The sequence below is a fragment of the Brienomyrus brachyistius genome, chromosome 11 (genome assembly GCF_023856365.1).
Source record: "Brienomyrus brachyistius isolate T26 chromosome 11, BBRACH_0.4, whole genome shotgun sequence".
In the NCBI taxonomy this organism is placed as follows: domain Eukaryota; kingdom Metazoa; phylum Chordata; class Actinopteri; order Osteoglossiformes; family Mormyridae; genus Brienomyrus; species Brienomyrus brachyistius.
Genome location: NC_064543.1, coordinates 1,073,112 through 1,092,789, shown reverse-complemented (window position 1 = coordinate 1,092,789; position 19,678 = coordinate 1,073,112). Strand labels below are relative to the sequence as shown.

The window sequence follows — 19,678 nt, the reverse complement described above, 5'->3', positions numbered from 1 at the left end:
ATAAATCTAAACGCATTCTTTAGAAATTTAAGGAACAAAGGGTAAGTGGTCCAATGTGACATTCCTGACATAATCCCTTCGCGTTCCTAATTGAAGCTGTGAGCTCCATTCTCTAATCCCAGCTGTAGTAAACAGCACATTAACAGAGTTGTAATTCGTGCGAATTGCATGCTAACATGGTTAGGGTGGGGGGGGCGGCCGAGTCTTCATCAAAAAACCAGTGCTGACCTGAAATAAGAAGAAAAGAAAATGTTTCTCTCTTTTATTTTTCTTTTAGCAGGATCCCTGCTTTTGCTTACCGGCCGCAGGAATCGTAGCGCCATCCCAGAAAGCTGCACGTGTCTTAGGCGACAGAATTCCGCTTGCGGAGCCGCTTTGTGTCGGATTCCATGGGAACGTGGCTTAATGAGTGCTCGTGTGATGCTAGAGGTTCCCGCCCCGGCACTGTGGATTCAGAGGAACCAGGCAGATGCCGGAGGCTGCTGGCCAAGCGCTGAGTGACGCGTCATTATTTATTTATTGGTTTTGCTGGTTATTCCCCCACCGCTGGGCTGGTTTGGACGGCGCTGGCCTGACAGCCAGGCCTTTTTACTTGTCTGGATCTGATGGAGTTGACATTGGAAGCTTGGAACCTGTCACTCTGCCGCAGAACTTCACGTCAGTGTTGTACATGGAATTCCCAGTTTGTGAGGCTCACTTAGAGGATTGCACTCAGTCCTGTGTGTTTTTTTCCTCCTAAACACGCAGGAATCCTAAGCGCAGGCTGCATCCCACGTCGGTATACGCCTACAGGAAGCGTCCCCCAAATCCCTGGGCTGCTGAATGAACCAGCTGCTGCTTCTGTGATTAAGTGCCGTCTTGCCTACTTTGGGGCGGTGGTGGTTGGGGGGGTGTTGCTTTAGGTGCAACACTAACAAGCAGCTGCCCCTGCTATTCCCCCTCCTGCCGCCTCTTCATAGCGTTTGTTTTGAAAATGAATGGGTGGGGTGGGGGGGAGGGGAGGGGAGGGTACTTATGTAAATGCATCACCTTCCAGATTTCTGTGGCTGGCCAGGAGCACCCGTGCACCAGTGCTGAATGTCCCACTGCCATGCGACGCGCTCGTGTGAGCCGTAGTGTCCGTTTATATGTGGACCACAGGCAACACGTCAGTGTGAGATACAACTTAGACTGACTAAAGAGCCGGATCAAACTGCCATTTGTAGGTCACAGTAAAGCCAGGAGCCTTTCAGGTGTCTGCTGGACCAAACACACCCCAGACCACAGTGCTGCAGGGGCTTAGCTGATACCATCTGCAGATTCCCTTTAATTCAACGCTTCCTTGTTGATTACTCTGTTGTTGTTTTTCTATGACATGCCATCTGCTTCATTAGCTTCTCATTGTGTCTCAGGGTAAGTGCAGCGACAATGAGTCACAGGCTCCCAGGCTGACAGATTCATGTTTACAGCGGATGCAAATCACAGTCCTCCCTTTAAATAGGATTAGTGGCAAGACAAATGGTGGATTTGCATCTCTGTCTGTCTATCTATTTATCTATCTATCAATCAATCTATAAATCTATCAAATCTATCAATGTATGTATGTATCTATGTATCTATCCATCTAATCTATCTATCTATAGTTATTTGTAATGATGAGGATAAGTCCGTTTGTTTCCTGCCCTGGGTAATGACAGTTTTCCGGAGTAACACAGTGAATGTGCTTTAAGCCCCCTCCCCACATGCACGGCTCACAGCTGGTCCTTTCCTGCAGCCCCCAGGAAGACCTCCGTCTCTCAGCACTGAGCTTCCTGTTGCACTTGGGGGATGTACCAACAAAGGAAGAGCCTCTCTATTGTAGATATTAAGCTGAACACATGAATTGACAGAAGGTAGCTAATGATAACTCTTGATCCTGGTGATTTACATGACCCCCCCCAGGACTAACTGAAATGTGGCTGTGTGGTAAACACAGGCTCAGATCTTCATTTAAGATGCACTTAAGGCTTCCTTGAGACACGTGTGAGATTTTGCGTTTTTGCTGGACAAAATGAAAGTTCCCTTTACTGAGGTTCTCTCAGGTTTACTGGTTCTCTGTATCTTTTTGCTGGACAAAATGAAAGTTCCCTTTACTGAGGTTCTCTCAGGTTTACTGGTTCTCTGTATCTTTCCTACCTTCTTGGCAAGCTGCTTCTACTGCTGAGTGTCCCAATAAATCTCACAATTCTTTAAAATAAGAATTTTAATTACACGGGTATGTTACAAGAAATAGGGTAGCTGTCGAGGAATTACGTTAGAGTAATATAGCAATGTCCTTTCTAATAGCTTGGTACCATAATGATGGTCTTAGAAATTAGACTTTCTGAATTGATGATAATGTGTTCATTTTTTAATCTGACATACAATATAAATGTTTATGCTTTGTCACTTAAATATGGCAGCGGATAGGAGCCTGTGGCTGAAGGCCTGCCCTGTTACACACCATTGCTATGTAGGTTATATTTTGCAATAATCGGTAATTGTATTTGTAACACAGCGTTTTTATTTTGCCTTTTGGATGATATGTAGTGGTTAGGAGACTCGTGAACACATTGGTATTATGATTTGATTTACCCGATGAAACAATCTTTCTCTGTTGGGTGGTATTTGTTCAGAATGATTATGCATCATTCAAACTGATTGGGTAGTTGGGTATGGGTAGTTACACAAGATTAAAAGCACTGATGTTGGTAGTTTTTTGAGCAGTAATTACACCCTTATTATAGTCTTGTGCTGTGCTCTGCTGTGCAGTGCTCTGCTGTGCAGTGCAGTGACTCTCGTTCTTTGGCTTGCTTTCAGTATCCCCACGTGGTAGTTTCGTAGATGTCTCCCAGCCCCATCTTTCAGCGTGCAGTCACCTCTGTGCTGCCGATAGCCACGTCCCGGCGAGAGAGCAGGACCTTCTGGTTCCCCTGTGAGATCTGCTGAACAATCAGTATGATGTGAAACAGCACAGCAGCATCAATGGAAATCAATCTGGCAAAGACTGATCGCCCCAACTGTAGTCTGGAGATTAAATGTACCATTAATTTTGCGATTGCTTTCTTTTTGCCCGTCTTGCTGCATCTGTGGCTGTGAAAAGGAGAGGCTGCCACTGCATAAACACATAACTGGAGGCAGAATCACCAGCCACAAGCTGCTCTGCTTCATCTTGATTAGATAATGATTATAAAGATCAGGTAACGCTTCACTTATAGCTAGCAGAGAGTTGCCTGATTCTTACTGATTGATGTACAAGAGGCTGCTGGCAATGCATTATATATCTGCTGTCATGTTTGTGCGGTAGTTTTTATGACTGTGCTTATAATACCTTATGAAGAGTGTAAGCATGTTCTGAAGTGATATCAAAATGCATCAGTGTAATCACAATCATCTGCTAGTGCATAATATTTATATTGTTGGTTGCTGTAGTTCTGGTGATTTTTAAATATGCTTTATGCAAATACCTAGCTGTCGGACTTGATAAAACAGTTTATCCCTAGAAGGGGGGAAGACCAGGGGTACTGGGAGAGAGAAGACCTCCCTGGCAGCTTATCCATCTACATTACTTTGGAAGGGCGATACTGAATAGGACGGGCAGTGGAGTTTCTCCGATGGCTGCCATCGCTCTTGTAGCCTCTGTGGGGGATGGCGATGTTCCGCCAGTGCTCCCTTTGTCCAGCGTGGCTCTCTGTCCGCTGGCGGCTTGGGATCGATTGGCTGGTGCTTTAATGGGAGTGGCTGGTACCGTGGTGGGAAGCTTCTGTTCTCTGCCTCGCCGTGGAGCCACGCTTCCTTTGTCCTCGTCCATCAGAGCTGGGAAGCCGGCTGAACCCATCGGCTTCCAGCAGCCACCGCGTCTTTAAAGGCTTCTTGTGATGGCTGTTGGGAATATTAACATTATGGATTCATCCCATCTCTACTCTGTATTTGCATAATGGCCCTCAGTAACACTTCAGCCAGATCTTTACTCAAACTTTGAGGATATAAAAACAACCAAAACAAAACGACTAGCAAATAAAATTTTCAAGGTGAATAGTTTTGGTGTAACACCAATAGCAGAAAATGGCAGCGGTTTCTGCTCCAGTCAGACGGTTAAGACAGAATATCTGTGTGTTTAATTATTTTCGTTTCATCAAAGCCCTTTGTCGCTGAAGCACATTTTTATATATCAGTCCTCTTCTCTGAGACAAATGTTTCCTCTAGTCAAGACTATTTTTAGTAAAAGGGTAAACAAGAGGCACTTGTAGATTTAACAGAAGCCAGTGTAAAGCGCTTTACCTACAAACAATAAAATTGCAAATAATCTTGTTATTTCTGTATATCAGTTTTTATTTTCTCAGTGTTTCATTTACTTTTAATTATTATATATTTCTATATGTAACCCAGCGTTTGCCATGAATACAGCCCTAGCTACTCCCATGGTGAGAGATCTTGATTAACTTGATGCATTCAGCTTTGAGAAATCGAACTGTGTTTCCAGTCTTTCACGTGCCTTCGGTCTGCGGTATGTGGCCATGTGCAGACGGTTGTGAGAATGCGTGCTTCTGCTCCTTGAAAAAAATGCGATGTTATCGATTTCCCACCACAATTGGCGCAGGAAACGACAGCTGGGGCTGGGCATCCCCTTTAACTGAGAACGACACTGCATTGGAGCAGCAATGAGTTCATCGGCATGGCAGTGGGCCGACGACCTGCTTTTAGTTTCACTGTATCTTCCCTTTTCCCACCCTCCTTGGTGTTTCATATAGGTTTGAATCAATTAATGGACCCTGCTGCCGGTTTAATGCACCGTTTTACTGTAGCTCCAGCTCCATTATTGAGTGAATTAGCAAATCATCAGAGTGGTGAGAGGCTCCAGCCAGCTGGATCTTGCTGGAAGGCAGAAAGTGGGGTGGTTCCCGTGGGCTGCCTGTGCTGCAGTGTGTTCCTTTTAGCTAAAACAGTGCTTTTCACGCCGAAGGACCTGTACAGGCAGTGACTGCAGCACCACATATGCCTGGTCCTCTGCTGTTACGGCGTTTTCTCAGTGCTCAGGACTGTTTCTTACCGAGCATTGATGTCGTTCCTCTCCTCTCCTCTCCTCTCCTCACTTCAGATGGAATCTCCGGTCTCCACGCCAGCTCCTCCCCCCCTGCACCTCCTGGCTCCCATGGCAAACAGTGACATCGCCTCCCCCTGCGAGCAGATCATGGTGCGCACACGCTCTGTGGCTGTCAACACGGCGGACGTGTCCCTGGCAACGCAGCCCGAGTGCCTGGGTCCCTGTGAGCCCGGGACCAGCGTCAACCTGGAGGGCATCGTGTGGCAGGAGACGGAGGACGGTGAGAGTGCTCCTGTGCCAGGGCCCATTGCAGGGCGGCGGGGTCTGGGCGCAGTGCTGCTGCATTATAAACTGTCAAGCCGTGAATGCAGTTTGCCAGCCTTTGTCAACAGCTGACCTGCCCACCACTGGCTCTGTAAACCTGATGGTGAAGTTTGTGGATCTCTAGTTTGTGAAATATTATTTATGTAATTGTTGATGCAGGGCCTGCCGTTCAGTAAACATAGCAGCCAACATCTGAGGTAGACGCACAAAGCGTCGTACGCATGATTCATAAACAGTCCTTTATGCATATTGATGATAAATTTCACATATTTACCAGAAGCCCTGTATAGAAATGGTGGCGAACGCACCCATGTAACACATTTCTGACCTTTCTTTTGGGGGGAGACTTGTTTATGGTACAAGTTGCAGGATAATTGATGCTTTTCATGGCGGCAGGTTGAGGAATGCGGATAGAGACTGCAGAGAGCTGGGTCCTCGGGCGAGGCGGCCGATTAAGTCAACAAGCCTCTCAGTACCTCAGAGGCTGCTTTGGATTCTACTTAGTGGAGGGAAAGTAATAAAGAGCTGCTGTCAGTGTGCAGACGGTCTGGAATCCATCCAGTTCTTTCCAGCTTCATTTTGGGCTTTGCATACCCCGGTCCTTATGTAATTCCATGCAGTTGTCTTTAAATATGCGTGTGTGTCTGTGTGCATTACTATGTAATAATGGTTGAAAAATGTATCCCCTTATGCTCCCCTGTCAGTACAAAAGGTCTGAATAACAGTCGTCCTGCTCCGTGAATCATATGCATGTGAGAAGCTAATCTTCAAAGCGGTGCATATGTAAGCAGAGCTAGCAGGAAGGGCCGATTGGCCCACACGGTGTCTAGCGGAATCCTTGAAGCAACCTCGCATAAAGGGGCTGGCTCATCTGCATTCCCAGAGCGCTGCTAGTCTGAATGTATTTCACGCTTCCCTGCTGTGGGCGAAGTTCTTCTCCCTCTCTCTGATTTTTCTCCCTCTCTCTGATTTTCTCCGATCCACCTCCTCCTCGGCTCTGTCTCTGCCCAGGCTCCGCATGGGGGGCAGGGCAGCCCCAAGACCTTGCCAGCTCGCTTAGGAAGAGCATCTTCGCGATTTGTTATCTTTTTTTGCGGGCACATGGGCATCTGGATGTGGTGGTTCTGGGGGGGTCCTGTCCCAGCAACCTGTTTACTGGGGTCGTTGCCGTCACCGGTGCCGCAGATCACAGATCTCAGATCAGTATCTGCGTGTGGGTGGAAAGAGCAGCCGCTGGCAGGCAAATCGTCGTCAGGAAGGCAGCTGCTGCCCACTTATTTGGCTGCCGGTGAAGTTAAGCTCTTATCCATATGGAGTGTTAAGTCTCAAGCATGGCCGACCTTCTTGCACAACTAGGGTTCGTGCTCCAACACGATTGCCCCCCCCCAGCCCCCACCACTGGCCTCTTTCCTTCATGGCTTAACATCCGTCAGAGTATTAGTCTATTTAGTGGTGCAGAGCCGGTTTTGAGGACAGTAAAGGTAATATGCCAGCCCCAGAGTTGATGAACTCTTCCTGTCGTAACACTCCAGTGAGCCATTGTGGTCACTGCTGCAGTGGGGAGGGATGTGTATTGGGATGTGTATCGGCTGCCCGCAGCTGAGCACCACATTCAGAGCCCTGCCACCAGCTCTCTGATAAATATGTGTGACTGTGATCAGCTGGACGCCCCCCCCCCCCCCCCACCACCTCCAACTCCCCAGCTGCACTTATCCTGAGTGTCATTTTAGGGTTTGTTGTGGCTGCAGTGCCCCGGAGATCCATAAAAAGAGAGTCGTCTTAATACTGCGGCGCTCTGCTTGATGAATGGAGAGAGAGAGAGGATGAGAGAGAGAGAGAGAGAGAGAGAGAGAGACTGAAAGCAGCAGTTTTCTGTTGCAATCTGAAGAGCGATGTGGCCCAGCGATTAAATGTCTCCCACCGTAAAGCTTCATGACAGCACTCCGGATGAGTCATTCTGGACGCGCTATGGTGTTGATTGGGCCGATTTAGCATGCAGGAGAAAAGCCCCCCCCCCCCCCCCCCATTCCCTGGGCTGATCTGTCTGTAAATGGATGAACTACAGGTACAAACTAAACATTTGTGCTGTATAGCAGAACAAAGGGTCACTGTAGAGGGACAAACCAATTACTGAAAAGGCCTTAGAAGGATTTTTAACCCCCAGCTCCCCCCGGCTGTAGTGACTGCCTGGTCTTGACATTTAATCAGATTTGAATCGTTTTCTTATACATTTTAGTACATTATGAATAAAAGTCTTGTTCATTTCCATCCTAAAGGGAACAATCTTTGCAGATGAATTTGACTACCAAATGTTGACCTTTAGAAGCCGTATTTGTACAGCGGCTTGTGGATCAATGAGCTGCGTCACAGAGAGTCATGGGGGTGAACTGGAGAGGGGGAGAGAGAAAGGGGGTGGGGGCAGGGGGAGAGCAGACAGCTCACATCAATATCCCCCGTCACATGGGGGCGGAGTCAGCTTTGCAGGGCATGGTGGGAAGGGTTAGGGATGGCGTGTTAATGGGGCTCAGTGCCGAGGTGAAGCCAGCCATCTCAGAGCATCATGTGCGCACATCCATCGCTGGCTGTTCGTCCTCTGACTGCTGTCGGTGTCCCGCCTGTTTACACTTCCGCGGAAAATTGGAGGGTGCTTTAGTCTACAAACACTTAAGCTAATGATTTAACTTGGATATCAGCTAGCTTGATTTAGGATTGAGCAGGAATCTTTTTTTAGCGTGCTCCATAGTCTGGAATCGAAGCGGGACATGTTCTCTCTCAGGGTGGTGTGCTGTGCTCAGGAAGGGAAAAGGCAGATCTGAAAAGTCCCTTTTAAAACACTTGTACAAATTGAAGCATTTAGAAATATCTTAGAGGCGAAAGTGCCTTCCTGGAGCTTTTCCACAAAGAGATGAAATGAAGTGTCTCAGAAGCTGGTGAAAAGCCCCCCGCCCCCGCAGGCAGCCCCTCCCCCTCACGCCTTTGAATCTCGGGTTTGGCTCCATGGCTCGCTGTCGTCCCGACAGCCTGTCAGACGCTTCATGGAGATGTTATCCTGAGGAGCGAGCGGCCGCTCTCTGCTTGTTGTGTTTCCGTCCTTGAAGTATGTAATGAAGATGGACACTTGACCCGCCGATGTGTACGCAGCCCTGCCAGTCGGAACGGTACACAAAAGGGCCCGCTAGCTACGTGGCCCCCGGTCCGGGCGCTCCCGTGGGCCCTGGAGGGCCCCCCCCCCCTCCCGCCAGTGTGGTCAGACCCCTCTCCCAGTTATTCTCACTCGCTGTTGGGCTCAGTCCAGCGCCGGGCGATGGCCGCCCTCCAGGACACACGCAGCTCACCGCACTAGACAGATTTGGAATGGAAATTGAAGCTGGCCAGAGACCGACGCAAATTTTCCATTGTTGACATCTTGACTTCTCCCCCATCCCCCCACCACCATTTTTTTTATCTCTGCGGAGAGGAAAAAAAGGAAAGCTGCCCGGAATAGCGGCAGCAGTGGCGTGTTTTTATAATAGTTTTACAGTTTTGAAATCTGAGTGCTTGCATGCAGCATGTCGGGAGACTCTCCTCACCCTAATTTGTGCGGGGCTCTCGCCGGCTGATGGAAGCCTCCAGGGTTATAAAGCGCAGGAAGCAGGAGGAGTAGATGGTCCGGGATACACGCGGCACTTAAGGCAGATGGCGGAGGTGCGGTAGCTGACTAAGCGAAACCACAGCCCCGCAGAGCAGAGCTGCAAACACGTTTCACTAGAGAGAAAAACAATCAGGGAATCTCTGTGTTCCTTCTAGGCAGGACGTCTGATCCCTGATTTCCCTGATCTGTACCTGCACTCTGATCCCTGGAATGTAGCTGATAAAGCATCAGGTCTGAAGAGGAGCCTCCATCTTGAAATGTTTAGCTGAATGAAGAAACTGAGCACATTGGAACCCTTGAAGTTGTCCAAGTGCCCTGAGCAGAATGTAGCTAAGCTAAGCTAACTCGCGCAGCCATTGGAGGTTAATATAGCTTCTGTTTAAGTTGTATTCAGGACTATATTCTGGCTCCAGTTGGATTCTTATTATTCTCATTATTACTTTTCTATCAGCCATAATTGTTTTTTTTTTTTTTTTTTACCTAAAACCTTACCAGCTTGCAGTTTTAAACACTAGTTCTTTGATTTAGCTACTTTGCTAGGTGATGCTGTTTTAATAGCGTGGAAATAGATCCTGGGGATTTCCATGTATTGATCAGCTTCACAGCGTGGCCCTGTGTAGTTTGATTATCCTGGCTGTTTGACGAGTGATTTCTTTTGGCAAATTACCTTTGTCGTGGGTTGTGTTTGAAAAGCGGAAGCTGCTAGTTCTTTAAATGGATGGTTCTTGCAGTCCCCCCTCCCCCAATAGACATTTAATATTATTCATCTCAGCGTGATTAAAGTGCATCGTAAGGTCGTTTATCTAAATCTCTGGCTCACCCTCTAATTGGTGGCATTATGCATGAGACGTGCTGTTCACCTGCACTTAACCCCTCCGGCCTCAGGATGCCGATCTCGGCGCTTAATGAACCTTCGCATGAGTAATTGTTGTTTTCACTCTCTTAATACAAATTAGTGATAATAACAGATACTCGTGGCTGTGATCTGAATCTCACTGGGATTGATGAGAACCTTGAGATTACATCAAGATGCTTGTTTGAGTATTAAGACTGCATTCACATTTGTACATGATGTGATTATATGTACTACGTACCATCTGATATTACTCATGGGTCTGGTGGTATCTATGTTCTCATATGGACCTTATTATCTCTGTCTAGCTCAGTGTGTTTATCAGTGTGTTGAGGATCTCCGAGAAGGTTCAGACCCGTGTAAAAACCCATGTTTCTGTTTTTAGTTCTGTGGATCATTGCTTGTTTTCAACATTTTACATATTTATAGCACTGGATATTTTACTAAAGGGGATTAAATGCCTTTTGCAGTGGTAATGCAGTGCAGGCCTTTCCTGAAGACAGCAGAAACCTCCCGGATGCTGGTCCGCGTTACCTGCTGCCCCACCACATGTCAGCCCGACAAGCTTTTCCCATCAAACACAGTCGATCTGTAAGGATTGTCGACCGTCAGCTTTTGTGTGTGGTGTGTTTCGGCGGCCGTCAAATTTCACAACATGCTGGCAAGTGAAAAAGCAGTAAGATTTTTAAAAAGCTCCATTTTCTCTGGTGATTCAGTGTCCTTCTATTAGAGCTTTATTATAGTTTGTAAAGACGTCCTTTGTCTTGCAGGGTCAGATTGGCAGTGACTCGGTGGAGGCCGCCTTGGGGGCAGGGAAATGGGACTAGTTAAATCACAATGGGCAAAAGTGCAAAGGTTAATCCGCGGAACCCTTGGCCTACAGACTTGACCGGCAGCAGGAAGCTGATTATGTAGACTGTGCTCTTCTAACAAAACTCCTCATGAGGAAAATTAAACTACTGACCCGGGGAGGGGGCTCAGCCCCCCCTGCGAGCCTGTCAGCTCTCTGGTGTCATTAGGGGAGCCGTTTGATAAACGCAGGAGAGCAGCGCAAACGCTGTCATGGAGGTGGCTTTTGTTGCTCCGGGGGGGCAGTGGGTGGGAAAATGGGGATGTGAAATGACAAAGCTGCTTCAGGTCGGGGAGGGGGAGGCTTCACCACCCCCCACCCCCCCTGTTCTGATCGATGGTTCCTCTGTCAGGCATGTCAGTCTGACTCAGGCAAACCAGGGTGGCTCTGATGGGTTTAGCAGGAGGCTGGGGGGAGGGAGGGGTGAAGGGGGGGGGGGTGGGACTCCGGGGTTCCCACCAGTCTGCTCCTCCTCTGACCTCAGACTTCTAAAGGGTGGGGGGGAGGACTGGTTTTTTCAATAGCTAGTCTGGTGATTCAGATCAGTCCTCAAAGTATCCACAGAAACCACAGTGTTCACTCTTCTTTACTCCCCTTATTTTGGTTCATTCTCAATCTTAACGTGCAACACACACACACACACACACACACACACACACACACACACACACACACACACACACACACAACCGGCAAAAAAGCCAGAAAATCCTTTGCTAAGCTTTTGTTTATCTGCAGACATTGCTGAAGTCGCAGCACATCGGCCGAGCTGCTGTTTGACGGGATATCTTTATTGCCGCAGTGAGCCTTGACTGCGCTGCATATTTGCTGCGGTTGGTGTCACGTTTGGAGATGTAGGCACGGGGTGGGGGGGTCGGTAGCTATGCAAAGCAGCAGGCCACAGATCCAAACAAGCAGGCAGAACAGCAGAGGCAGCACTAATGTTTAAAAACACTCCCTGTGTAGGAAATTTAAATATCACTCAGCAGCAAGCCTGCACTGTTGCACTGAGGAAAAGGGAGCGATGCTGTCTAACGCGCTTTCGGTGCCCTCCTTTCCTCCAGAGGTCTTGATCCCCCACCCGCTTTCATTAAGGATGGAGATGGATAATTAGGTCCGTCACCTTCTGTCTATGGTCTTCAAATGATCTCATAACGTAAAGCTCTTCCATTTAATTATATTTGACACTCATCTGGATTTCTGGAAAAACCAAATATTTTGATTTGTTGATGGTTGGTCTTAATTACAAGTACAACAGTGCAGTTGGCACAGAGTCATTTCCTGTGATTAGTTTTATATCTCTGCCTGGACTTGCTTCCAAGTCTTAAATGACTTGGTTGTGAAATTTTGCCAGCCTTCAATCTGTACCTCATCTCAGAGGTGAAGGTGACACTACAGATATTTTGCATACGGCAGATGTGCTGCGTATAACTCCAGTTTAAACTGGTAGCAATAAACTGATAAATCGTTCTTTTTTTGAAGTAGCCTGGAAACGAGTGACAAGCTTATAGTCTGTGTGTCGCTGTGTCACGCGTGTCCATAAGAGGGAGGGTGAACAGCACCTTCTCGGCTGCAGTTTTAAAAATGCCCATAGTGTGTTGCAGTTGTTGCTCTTCCCCATCTTGAGGAATGCTAGGCTGAAACCCAACCCCTCCAATAAATAAATAAATAAATAAATAAATAAATCAAAGCAGTGACCTAACCGCTCCTGGCTCATGGACAATTAAGAGCTCAGCTGGGAAATCTGCATGAGATACAGGACGCCTTTGAGACGCGGAGAGCCGCGTAAGATGGACTTTTGTATCGGCTTGAGTGTCAGTTTGTGTGAGCGTGGGAGCCCCCTGCTGGGAAGCGGGGGCAGTGCCCGTCCTGTAAACAGATGTAAATGAGTTGATTTACTTCCATTGTCTTGTTTCATCAGAGGCTTGTTCTGTGCCTCTCCCTCCCCCATCCCCCTTTTCTATATGATTGCTTAAGAAATAAATAAGGGATCCTTAATCCCTGTTGTAAGGCTCAACCTGAAGAATGTGCAGGGCACTCTGCCTCACTCTGCCTCACTCTGCCTCACTCTGCCTCACTGTGTGCTGTTCCTCAGGGCCCCCGAGGTTTGCACTTTGTGTATAATTCGGTCTGTGTTGAAATGCAGGCTTGTTCCGCTGCCATTTCAGATGTAGAGCTAACAGAGGGTTTGGGGGGGGGGGGCAAACCATTCCCATATGTAAAGCAGTCCATGTGTCCTGGAGTCACAGGCTCGTGTCTCACCAAATCTGCCACCCCTCCCCCCCACAACCGGCTGCAGTGCAAACTGAAAGATGAACAGGTTTAGTGGTGTAGGAGAGTGATGGGGGGGTGGGTGGGGTGGATGTTACACACACACAACACACACACACAGAGAGAGAGAGAGAGAGAGAGAGAGAGAGAGATGAGAGAGAGAGAGAGAGAGAGAGAGAGAGAGAGAGAGAGAGAGAGAGAGAGAGAGAGAGAGAGAGAGAGAGAGAGAGAGAGAGAGAGAGAGAGAGAGAGAGAGAGAGAGAGAGAGAGAGAGGAGAGAGAGAGAAGGAAAGTGGCTGGGGGGGAATTAGACCGCAAAGTGCCAGCCACCACTGCCCATTAGACACATTTGCTCTCCGCAGAACTGCAGGGCTAAGCTGCCTCACAGAGGTCAGAGCAGGAGGGGAGATGCAGGCACACCATGCCCCCCCACCCCACCCCCCACCCACTCCATAGCCGTCTGCTCGCCTAGTGCATTTACAGACATTTATGGACTTCTGAGGAGGACACGGTGAGACGTGGCAGACGCACCTGATTCTTCACCTTGTGTGTGTTGGGCAGGGATTCCAGATCTTTAAATTGGACCCAAGATCTCAAAACCAAATTTTCTGGTCCAGCTGTTTAAGGTCTTTCAACATCTGTATGATAAACTGGTGGTTTCTGCCTGCTAGCCACCTGAGCACAGAACATGCTCAGTCTTCCCCACTGGCGAATGTCTTGCTGTACACAGAGGATCTGCTTACAGTGTGTTCCCAGTGTGCTGATGGCTGCCACCTAGTGCCCAAAGGACCCACATTTGAAGAGCAGGAATAAAGCGTTGTCTCCATCCATCCATCATCTACCGCTTTTGCGGGTCGGGTCGCGGGGAACGCATTGTCTCCATCTTCTGGAATCCATGTTCAGCAGTGTTCAAAAGACCTGCCCCTCACAAGATGTGATGTGCGTGACAACCGTTTCTTATTCTGTGATATAAGTCCTGATGACTGGTTACGGTCACAAATTCCTGCATGGTCATGTGAGCAAGAAGAAGGAATGCTGGCATGTTTGATCTCTGTAATCATAAGCTCTCCGGGAAGAAGAGGTTTGGAGGTTAATCAGTAGAAAAATCTGCAGCTGTTTGTAATATTTCAGTCCATTTGCGTAAAGGTTGGCAGTAAGGGCAGTGATGAGGGACAGGGTGGCTCTGGGCAGAGTTTGTATTCACATCGTCTTTGTTTCAGGAATGCTGGTGGTGAACGTCACCTGGAGAAACAAAACCTACGTCGGTACCCTTTGCTGGACTGTACTAGACATGACTGGGCACCACCACGGTAAGTCTGAGGGTTTGGGTAAGGGGTCTCTTAATCGTCATTGCTTGTAAAATAAATGCTTGTCTTGTCCAAAAGTGTACCCCTCTGTCAGAGAGCATGGCCCTCAGACTACAGTATATTTGAATTTTTTATTTTCCGGCAGCTGAGTTGGTCAGTGACATTTGTGGGCTCGCGGTGTTCTTTACAGAGAGGCAGCAGCATCCCTCCCTCCTCTTTACAGAGAGGCAGCAGCATCCCTCCCTCTCCTCTACAGAGAGGCAGCAGCATCCCTCCCTCCTCTTTACAGAGAGGCAGCAGCATCCCTCCCTCCTCTTTACAGAGAGGCAGCAGCATCCCTCCCCTCCCCTCTACAGAGAGGCAGCAGCATCCCTCCCTCCTCTTTACAGAGAGGCAGCAGCATCCCTCCCTCCTCTTTACAGAGAGGCAGCAGCATCCCTCCCTCCTCTTTACAGAGAGGCAGCAGCAGCATCCCTCCCTCCTCTCTACAGAGAGGCAGCAGCATCCCTCCCTCCTCTTTACAGAGAGGCAGCAGCATCCCTCCCTCCTCTTTACAGAGAGGCAGCAGCATCCCTCCCTGCCCCTTTTACAGAGAGGCAGCAGCATCCCTCCCTCCTCTTTACAGAGAGGCAGCAGCATCCCTCCCTCCTCTTTACAGAGAGGCAGCAGCATCCCCTCCCTCCCCTTTACAGGAGGCAGCAGCATCCCTCCCTCTCCTTTACAGAGAGGCAGCAGCATCCCTCCCTCCTCTCTACAGAGAGGCCAGCAGCATCCCTCCCTCCTCTTTACAGAGAGGCAGCAGCATCCCTCCCTCCCCTTTACAGAGAGGCAGCAGCATCCCTCCCTCCCCTTTACAGAGAGGCAGCAGCATCCCTCCCTCCCCTTTACAGAGAGGCAGCAGCATCCCTCCCTCCCCTCTACAGAGAGGCAGCAGCATCCCTCCCTCCTCTCTACAGAGAGGCAGCAGCATCCCTCCCCTCTCCTCTACAGAGAGGCAGCAGCATCCCTCCCTCCCCTTTACAGAGAGGCAGCAGCATCCCTCCCTCCTCTTTACAGAGAGGCAGCAGCATCCCTCCCTCCTCTTTACAGAGAGGCAGCAGCATCCCTCCCTCCTCTTTACAGAGAGGCAGCAGCATCCCTCCCTCTCCTTTACAGAGAGGCAGCAGCATCCCTCCCTCCTCTCTACAGAGAGGCAGCAGCATCCCTCCCTCTCCTCTACAGAGAGGCAGCAGCATCCCTCCCTCCTCTTTACAGAGAGGCAGCAGCATCCCTCCCTCCTCTTTACAGAGAGGCAGCAGCATCCCTCCCTCCCCTTTACAGAGAGGCAGCAGCATCCCTCCCTCCTCTTTACAGAGAGGCAGCAGCATCCCTCCCTCCTCTTTACAGAGAGGCAGCAGCATCCCTCCCTCCTCTTTACAGAGAGGCAGCAGCATCCCTCCCTCCCCTTTACAGAGAGGCAGCAGCATCCCTCCCTCCCCTTTACAGAGAGGCAGCAGCATCCCTCCCATCCCCTTTACAGAGAGGCAGCAGCATCCCTCCCTCCCCTCTACAGAGAGGCAGCAGCATCCTCCCTCCCTCCTCTCTACAGAGAGGCAAGCAGCATCCCTCCCTCTCCTCTACAGAGAGGCAGCAGCATCCCTCCCTCCTCTCTACAGAGAGGCAGCAGCATCCCTCCCTCCTCTTTACAGAGAGGCAGCAGCATCCCTCCCTCCTCTTTACAGAGAGGCAGCAGCATCCCTCCCCTCCCCCTTTACAGAGAGGCAGCAGCATCCCTCCCTCCCCTTTACAGAGAGGCAGCAGCATCCCTCCCTCCTCTTTACAGAGAGGCAGCAGCATCCCTCCCTCTCTTTACAGAGAGGCAGCAGCATCCCTCCCTCCTCTTTACAGAGAGGCAGCAGCATCCCTCCCTCCCCCTTTACAGAGAGGCAGCAGCATCCCTCCCTCCCCTTTACAGAGAGGCAGCAGCATCCCTCCCTCCTCTTTACAGAGAGGCAGCAGCATCCCTCCCTCCTCTTTACAGAGAGGCAGCAGCATCCCTCCCTCCCCTTTACAGAGAGGCAGCAGCATCCCTCCTCCTCTTTACAGAGAGGCAGCAGCATCCCTCCCTCCTCTTTACAGAGAGGCAGCAGCATCCCTCCCTCCCCTCTACAGAGAGGCAGCAGCATCCCGCCTCGGACTTCTGTCAATTCATCGCTCTCTGCTCTATAAGCTGCCTAACCACTTAGTGGGTGAAGTAGGCTCTCTTGGTGTCTGTTATTTATGTAATTCTTTTAAGGGGGGGGGGTTGATTGAGTAGGCCATCACACTGAAGTCCCAGGAGAGAGACTGAGGGAGAAAGGAGAGGCGTCCAATTACTGCCTTAAAGCTTGTTACCAGTGTCCTCTCTTACAGGCCAGTGTGCACCAGTGTGGCCTCGTCAGTGTGTTGTTCTCTTTTTACACTTTATGTTGCCTTGCTAATTAACTTGCGGTGATAGTACTTAAAATTTTCATTAGGTGTTGTGAACTTGAGTGGCTTAAGTATGAAAGAGCCTAATAGTGTACATGAAACAGCCTTGCTCTATTGGGGTAAATGTGCTCTTTTAATAGCTATTTTGACATAGTCACCTGTCTAAATTGGACTATTTCCTGGAGAACATTACAGCAGAAAGCCATTTCACCCCAATTACTATGGTTTTTCTGACTGATCTGTGGTGATGGCTGGTTTCACTGACATCTGCAGTAATTTGCCTGCCAACATTTTCCATTGCTGGTATTCTGTGTTTTTAGACAACTGCGGGGGGGGGGGACACTCCAGGCACTGATCAAAGACTTAGTCTTGCGGGTTTGGTTTAAGTTTTTGTGGTATTCGTTTCCCCAAAAACGTTCAAAGTGTCAAGACTGAGAATGACAAATGGATCGGAACCAGCTCCACATCTGCTTTATGTTAATAACGTCAACCCATCAGAATCCCTTGTTGGACAGAAGTCTCAACAAGGCGAACCAGAGAAAAGCTATTGCTCACCTAAGTCTGTATTGAAGTCGACTACAGACAACTTGATGCATTGCTGCCAGATTGAATTACGACTATTGAAATGTTTAGAAATGCCATTTTAAATAACTGAGGAGCACTTTGGATTATAGCCACTTTTGGCAGCAATTACATCTTTTTTCTTTGATCACTCAGGTTCTGTGAGTCTCCCACCAGTGACTTAGAAGATGAGAAATGGCCGTGGTCGGGGGAAGAGGGTGCGGCCCAACAGCAACACCCCCCGTCAATGAGAACAGCAACTCCTCCGACAACAAGGGCAGCAGCAGCAGCAAGAACGCGTGCCGGCTCCAACAGCAAGGGCCGGCGCGGAAGCCAGAACTCCTCGGAGCGCCGTACCCCGCCCAACAGCAACACGGAAGACGTCAAGGCGAGCCCCTCCTCAGCCAGCAAGCGCAAGAACAAACCCACATCTGACATGGAGCCCAACTCCAGCTCTGAGGACACCAAGGGTAGCAAACGGATGCGAACCAACTCCAGCAGCGGCTCGGGCCCCTCCATCATGCCTATCCCTGCTATCAAGACGGAAGCCTTACCACCTCCTCTGGACCGCAGCTGCTCATCTCCGGTCCCTCATACGACTGCCCCCACCCCAACTGCAACAAGAAGTACAAGCACATCAATGGACTGAAGTACACCAGGCGCGTGCCCACAATGACGATGACATCAGGTTAGACCTGGACGGCGACAGTGAATACGGAGAAGACTCCACGCTGCACCCAGAACCAGGCAACTGCAATGGGGCCTCCATCTCCCAAAAGGGCCTGCCTTTCTCCAGCACGATCTGTGACCCCCAAAGGGAGAGGTTTTGATACTCAAAGCCCTTCTCCATCCTCTGGGAAGTTTAGCGCCAAGCCTTCTAGCAAGAAGAAAGTGTGCGACGCTGATGCAGATGCTGCAGTGACGCCCCATGGATGCTTGTGAAGATGGGCCTTGTCTTACTGACGAGACCAGCAATGATGGTATGGATGAGAAGAAAGACAAAGAGAAGTCTAAGAAGCCCAGCAGCAGTGCCAAGTCTGACAAATTGTCACAGAAAGGCCTGAAATGCACCCGACCTATAGCTCCTGCTATACCTCCTCAGCCGCTTTATGCTTTTCAGACAGCTGCCTTTCCTGTCGAAGCCCAGGCTCCTCTCCTAGCATGACTACTGTGGTGCAGGCAGTTCCCAAGAGCCCCCAGCTGAAAGCCATCCAACCTAAGCCAACAGTGATGGGAGACCCCTTGACTGTGAACCCCTGCCCTCAGCAGCTCCAAGGACAAGAAGAAAAAAGACAAGAAGAGGAAAGAGGTGAATAAGGAAGGAGATAGTCCCAAACCTCAGGGAAAAGCCGGGAAACCTGAAGAGGGCAAGAGCCCTTACTCAGAGACATCTGACCCGGGGGCTAAAAATGATGGACTCCTCAATGGCTCTACAGATCCCCATCAGAGCCGTCTGGCTAGCATCAAAGCTGAAGCAGACAAGATCTACAGCTTCTCTGACAATGCCCCTAGTCCATCCATTGGTGTTGCCAGTAGGATAGACAGCGGAGGAATGGTTCAGCCCCTCACGCCTCTCCATGTTGTCACTCAGAATGGAGCAGACAACTCCTCAGTAAAAACCAATAGTCCAGCATATTCTGATATCTCTGATGCTGGAGAAGATGGTGAAGGCAAGGTTGATGGTGTGAAGGCCAAGGCTGAAGACCAGGCCATCAGAGAAGGGGCCAAGAAAGCTCTCTTTCCTTCCCAAGCTTCCAGCAAAGAGTCTCCCTACTACACCAGCTATGAGACCTACTGCTCCCCAAGCTATGCTAACCCTAGCCCAGGGGCTCCAACCAGGGTATGGCTGAGGGGCAGTCTGTGAAGGCGAAGAAAGAGGAGGAGCAAGAGCAGGGAGAAGATAAAGGAAAAGGGGGAGCCTTCGAAGAGCGCAAGCCGGAGATCAGTATCTCAAGTCAACAACAACAACAACAACAACAGCAGCAGCAGCAGCAACAACAACAACAACCCTCCGTCATCCAGCAACGCTCCAACATGTACATGCAACCCCTATACTATAACCAATATGCCTATGTTCCCCCTTATTACCCACCCAGACCAAGCATACCACAACCATTTGATGAACACCAACCCAGCATACAGACAGCAATTTGAGGAACGACAGAGGCAGGCAGCAGATCAGCACCCGTGTGATTGAGAAGAAGTCTGACTCTACCTTAAAGGAGAGGGAATCCTCCATGAAAGATGAGTGGAAGCAGAAGGCCTCCATCCCTCCAACCCTTTCCAAGGCTCAAAGTGTATCTGACCTGGGCAAGCCGCTGCCCTCCAGTAAGCAGAAAGACACTTCCTCAGAACCTACCAAGGTCAGTTATCATCCCCAAAGGGGAGGATG

General features: G+C 49.6%; 1 protein-coding gene across 1 annotated transcript in view; it reads left to right on the top strand.

Moving 5' to 3' along the window:
• LOC125751930 (zinc finger protein 609-like) overlaps positions 1-19,629 on the top strand; it is an 83,621-nt gene extending 63,992 nt beyond the window's left edge. Inside the window, 15 exon segments of the mRNA XM_049031369.1 lie at positions 5,096-5,321; positions 14,191-14,240; positions 14,243-14,280; positions 17,443-17,473; positions 17,475-17,525; positions 17,527-17,580; positions 17,582-17,875; positions 17,878-17,935; positions 17,938-18,068; positions 18,070-18,210; positions 18,212-18,422; positions 18,425-18,540; positions 18,542-19,109; positions 19,112-19,370; positions 19,372-19,629. Coding sequence (XP_048887326.1) covers positions 5,096-5,321; positions 14,191-14,240; positions 14,243-14,280; positions 17,443-17,473; positions 17,475-17,525; positions 17,527-17,580; positions 17,582-17,875; positions 17,878-17,935; positions 17,938-18,068; positions 18,070-18,210; positions 18,212-18,422; positions 18,425-18,540; positions 18,542-19,109; positions 19,112-19,370; positions 19,372-19,483 — 2,340 coding nt within the window. The 3' untranslated portion in view covers positions 19,484-19,629.
• Positions 19,630-19,678: the final 49 nt, after the last annotated feature.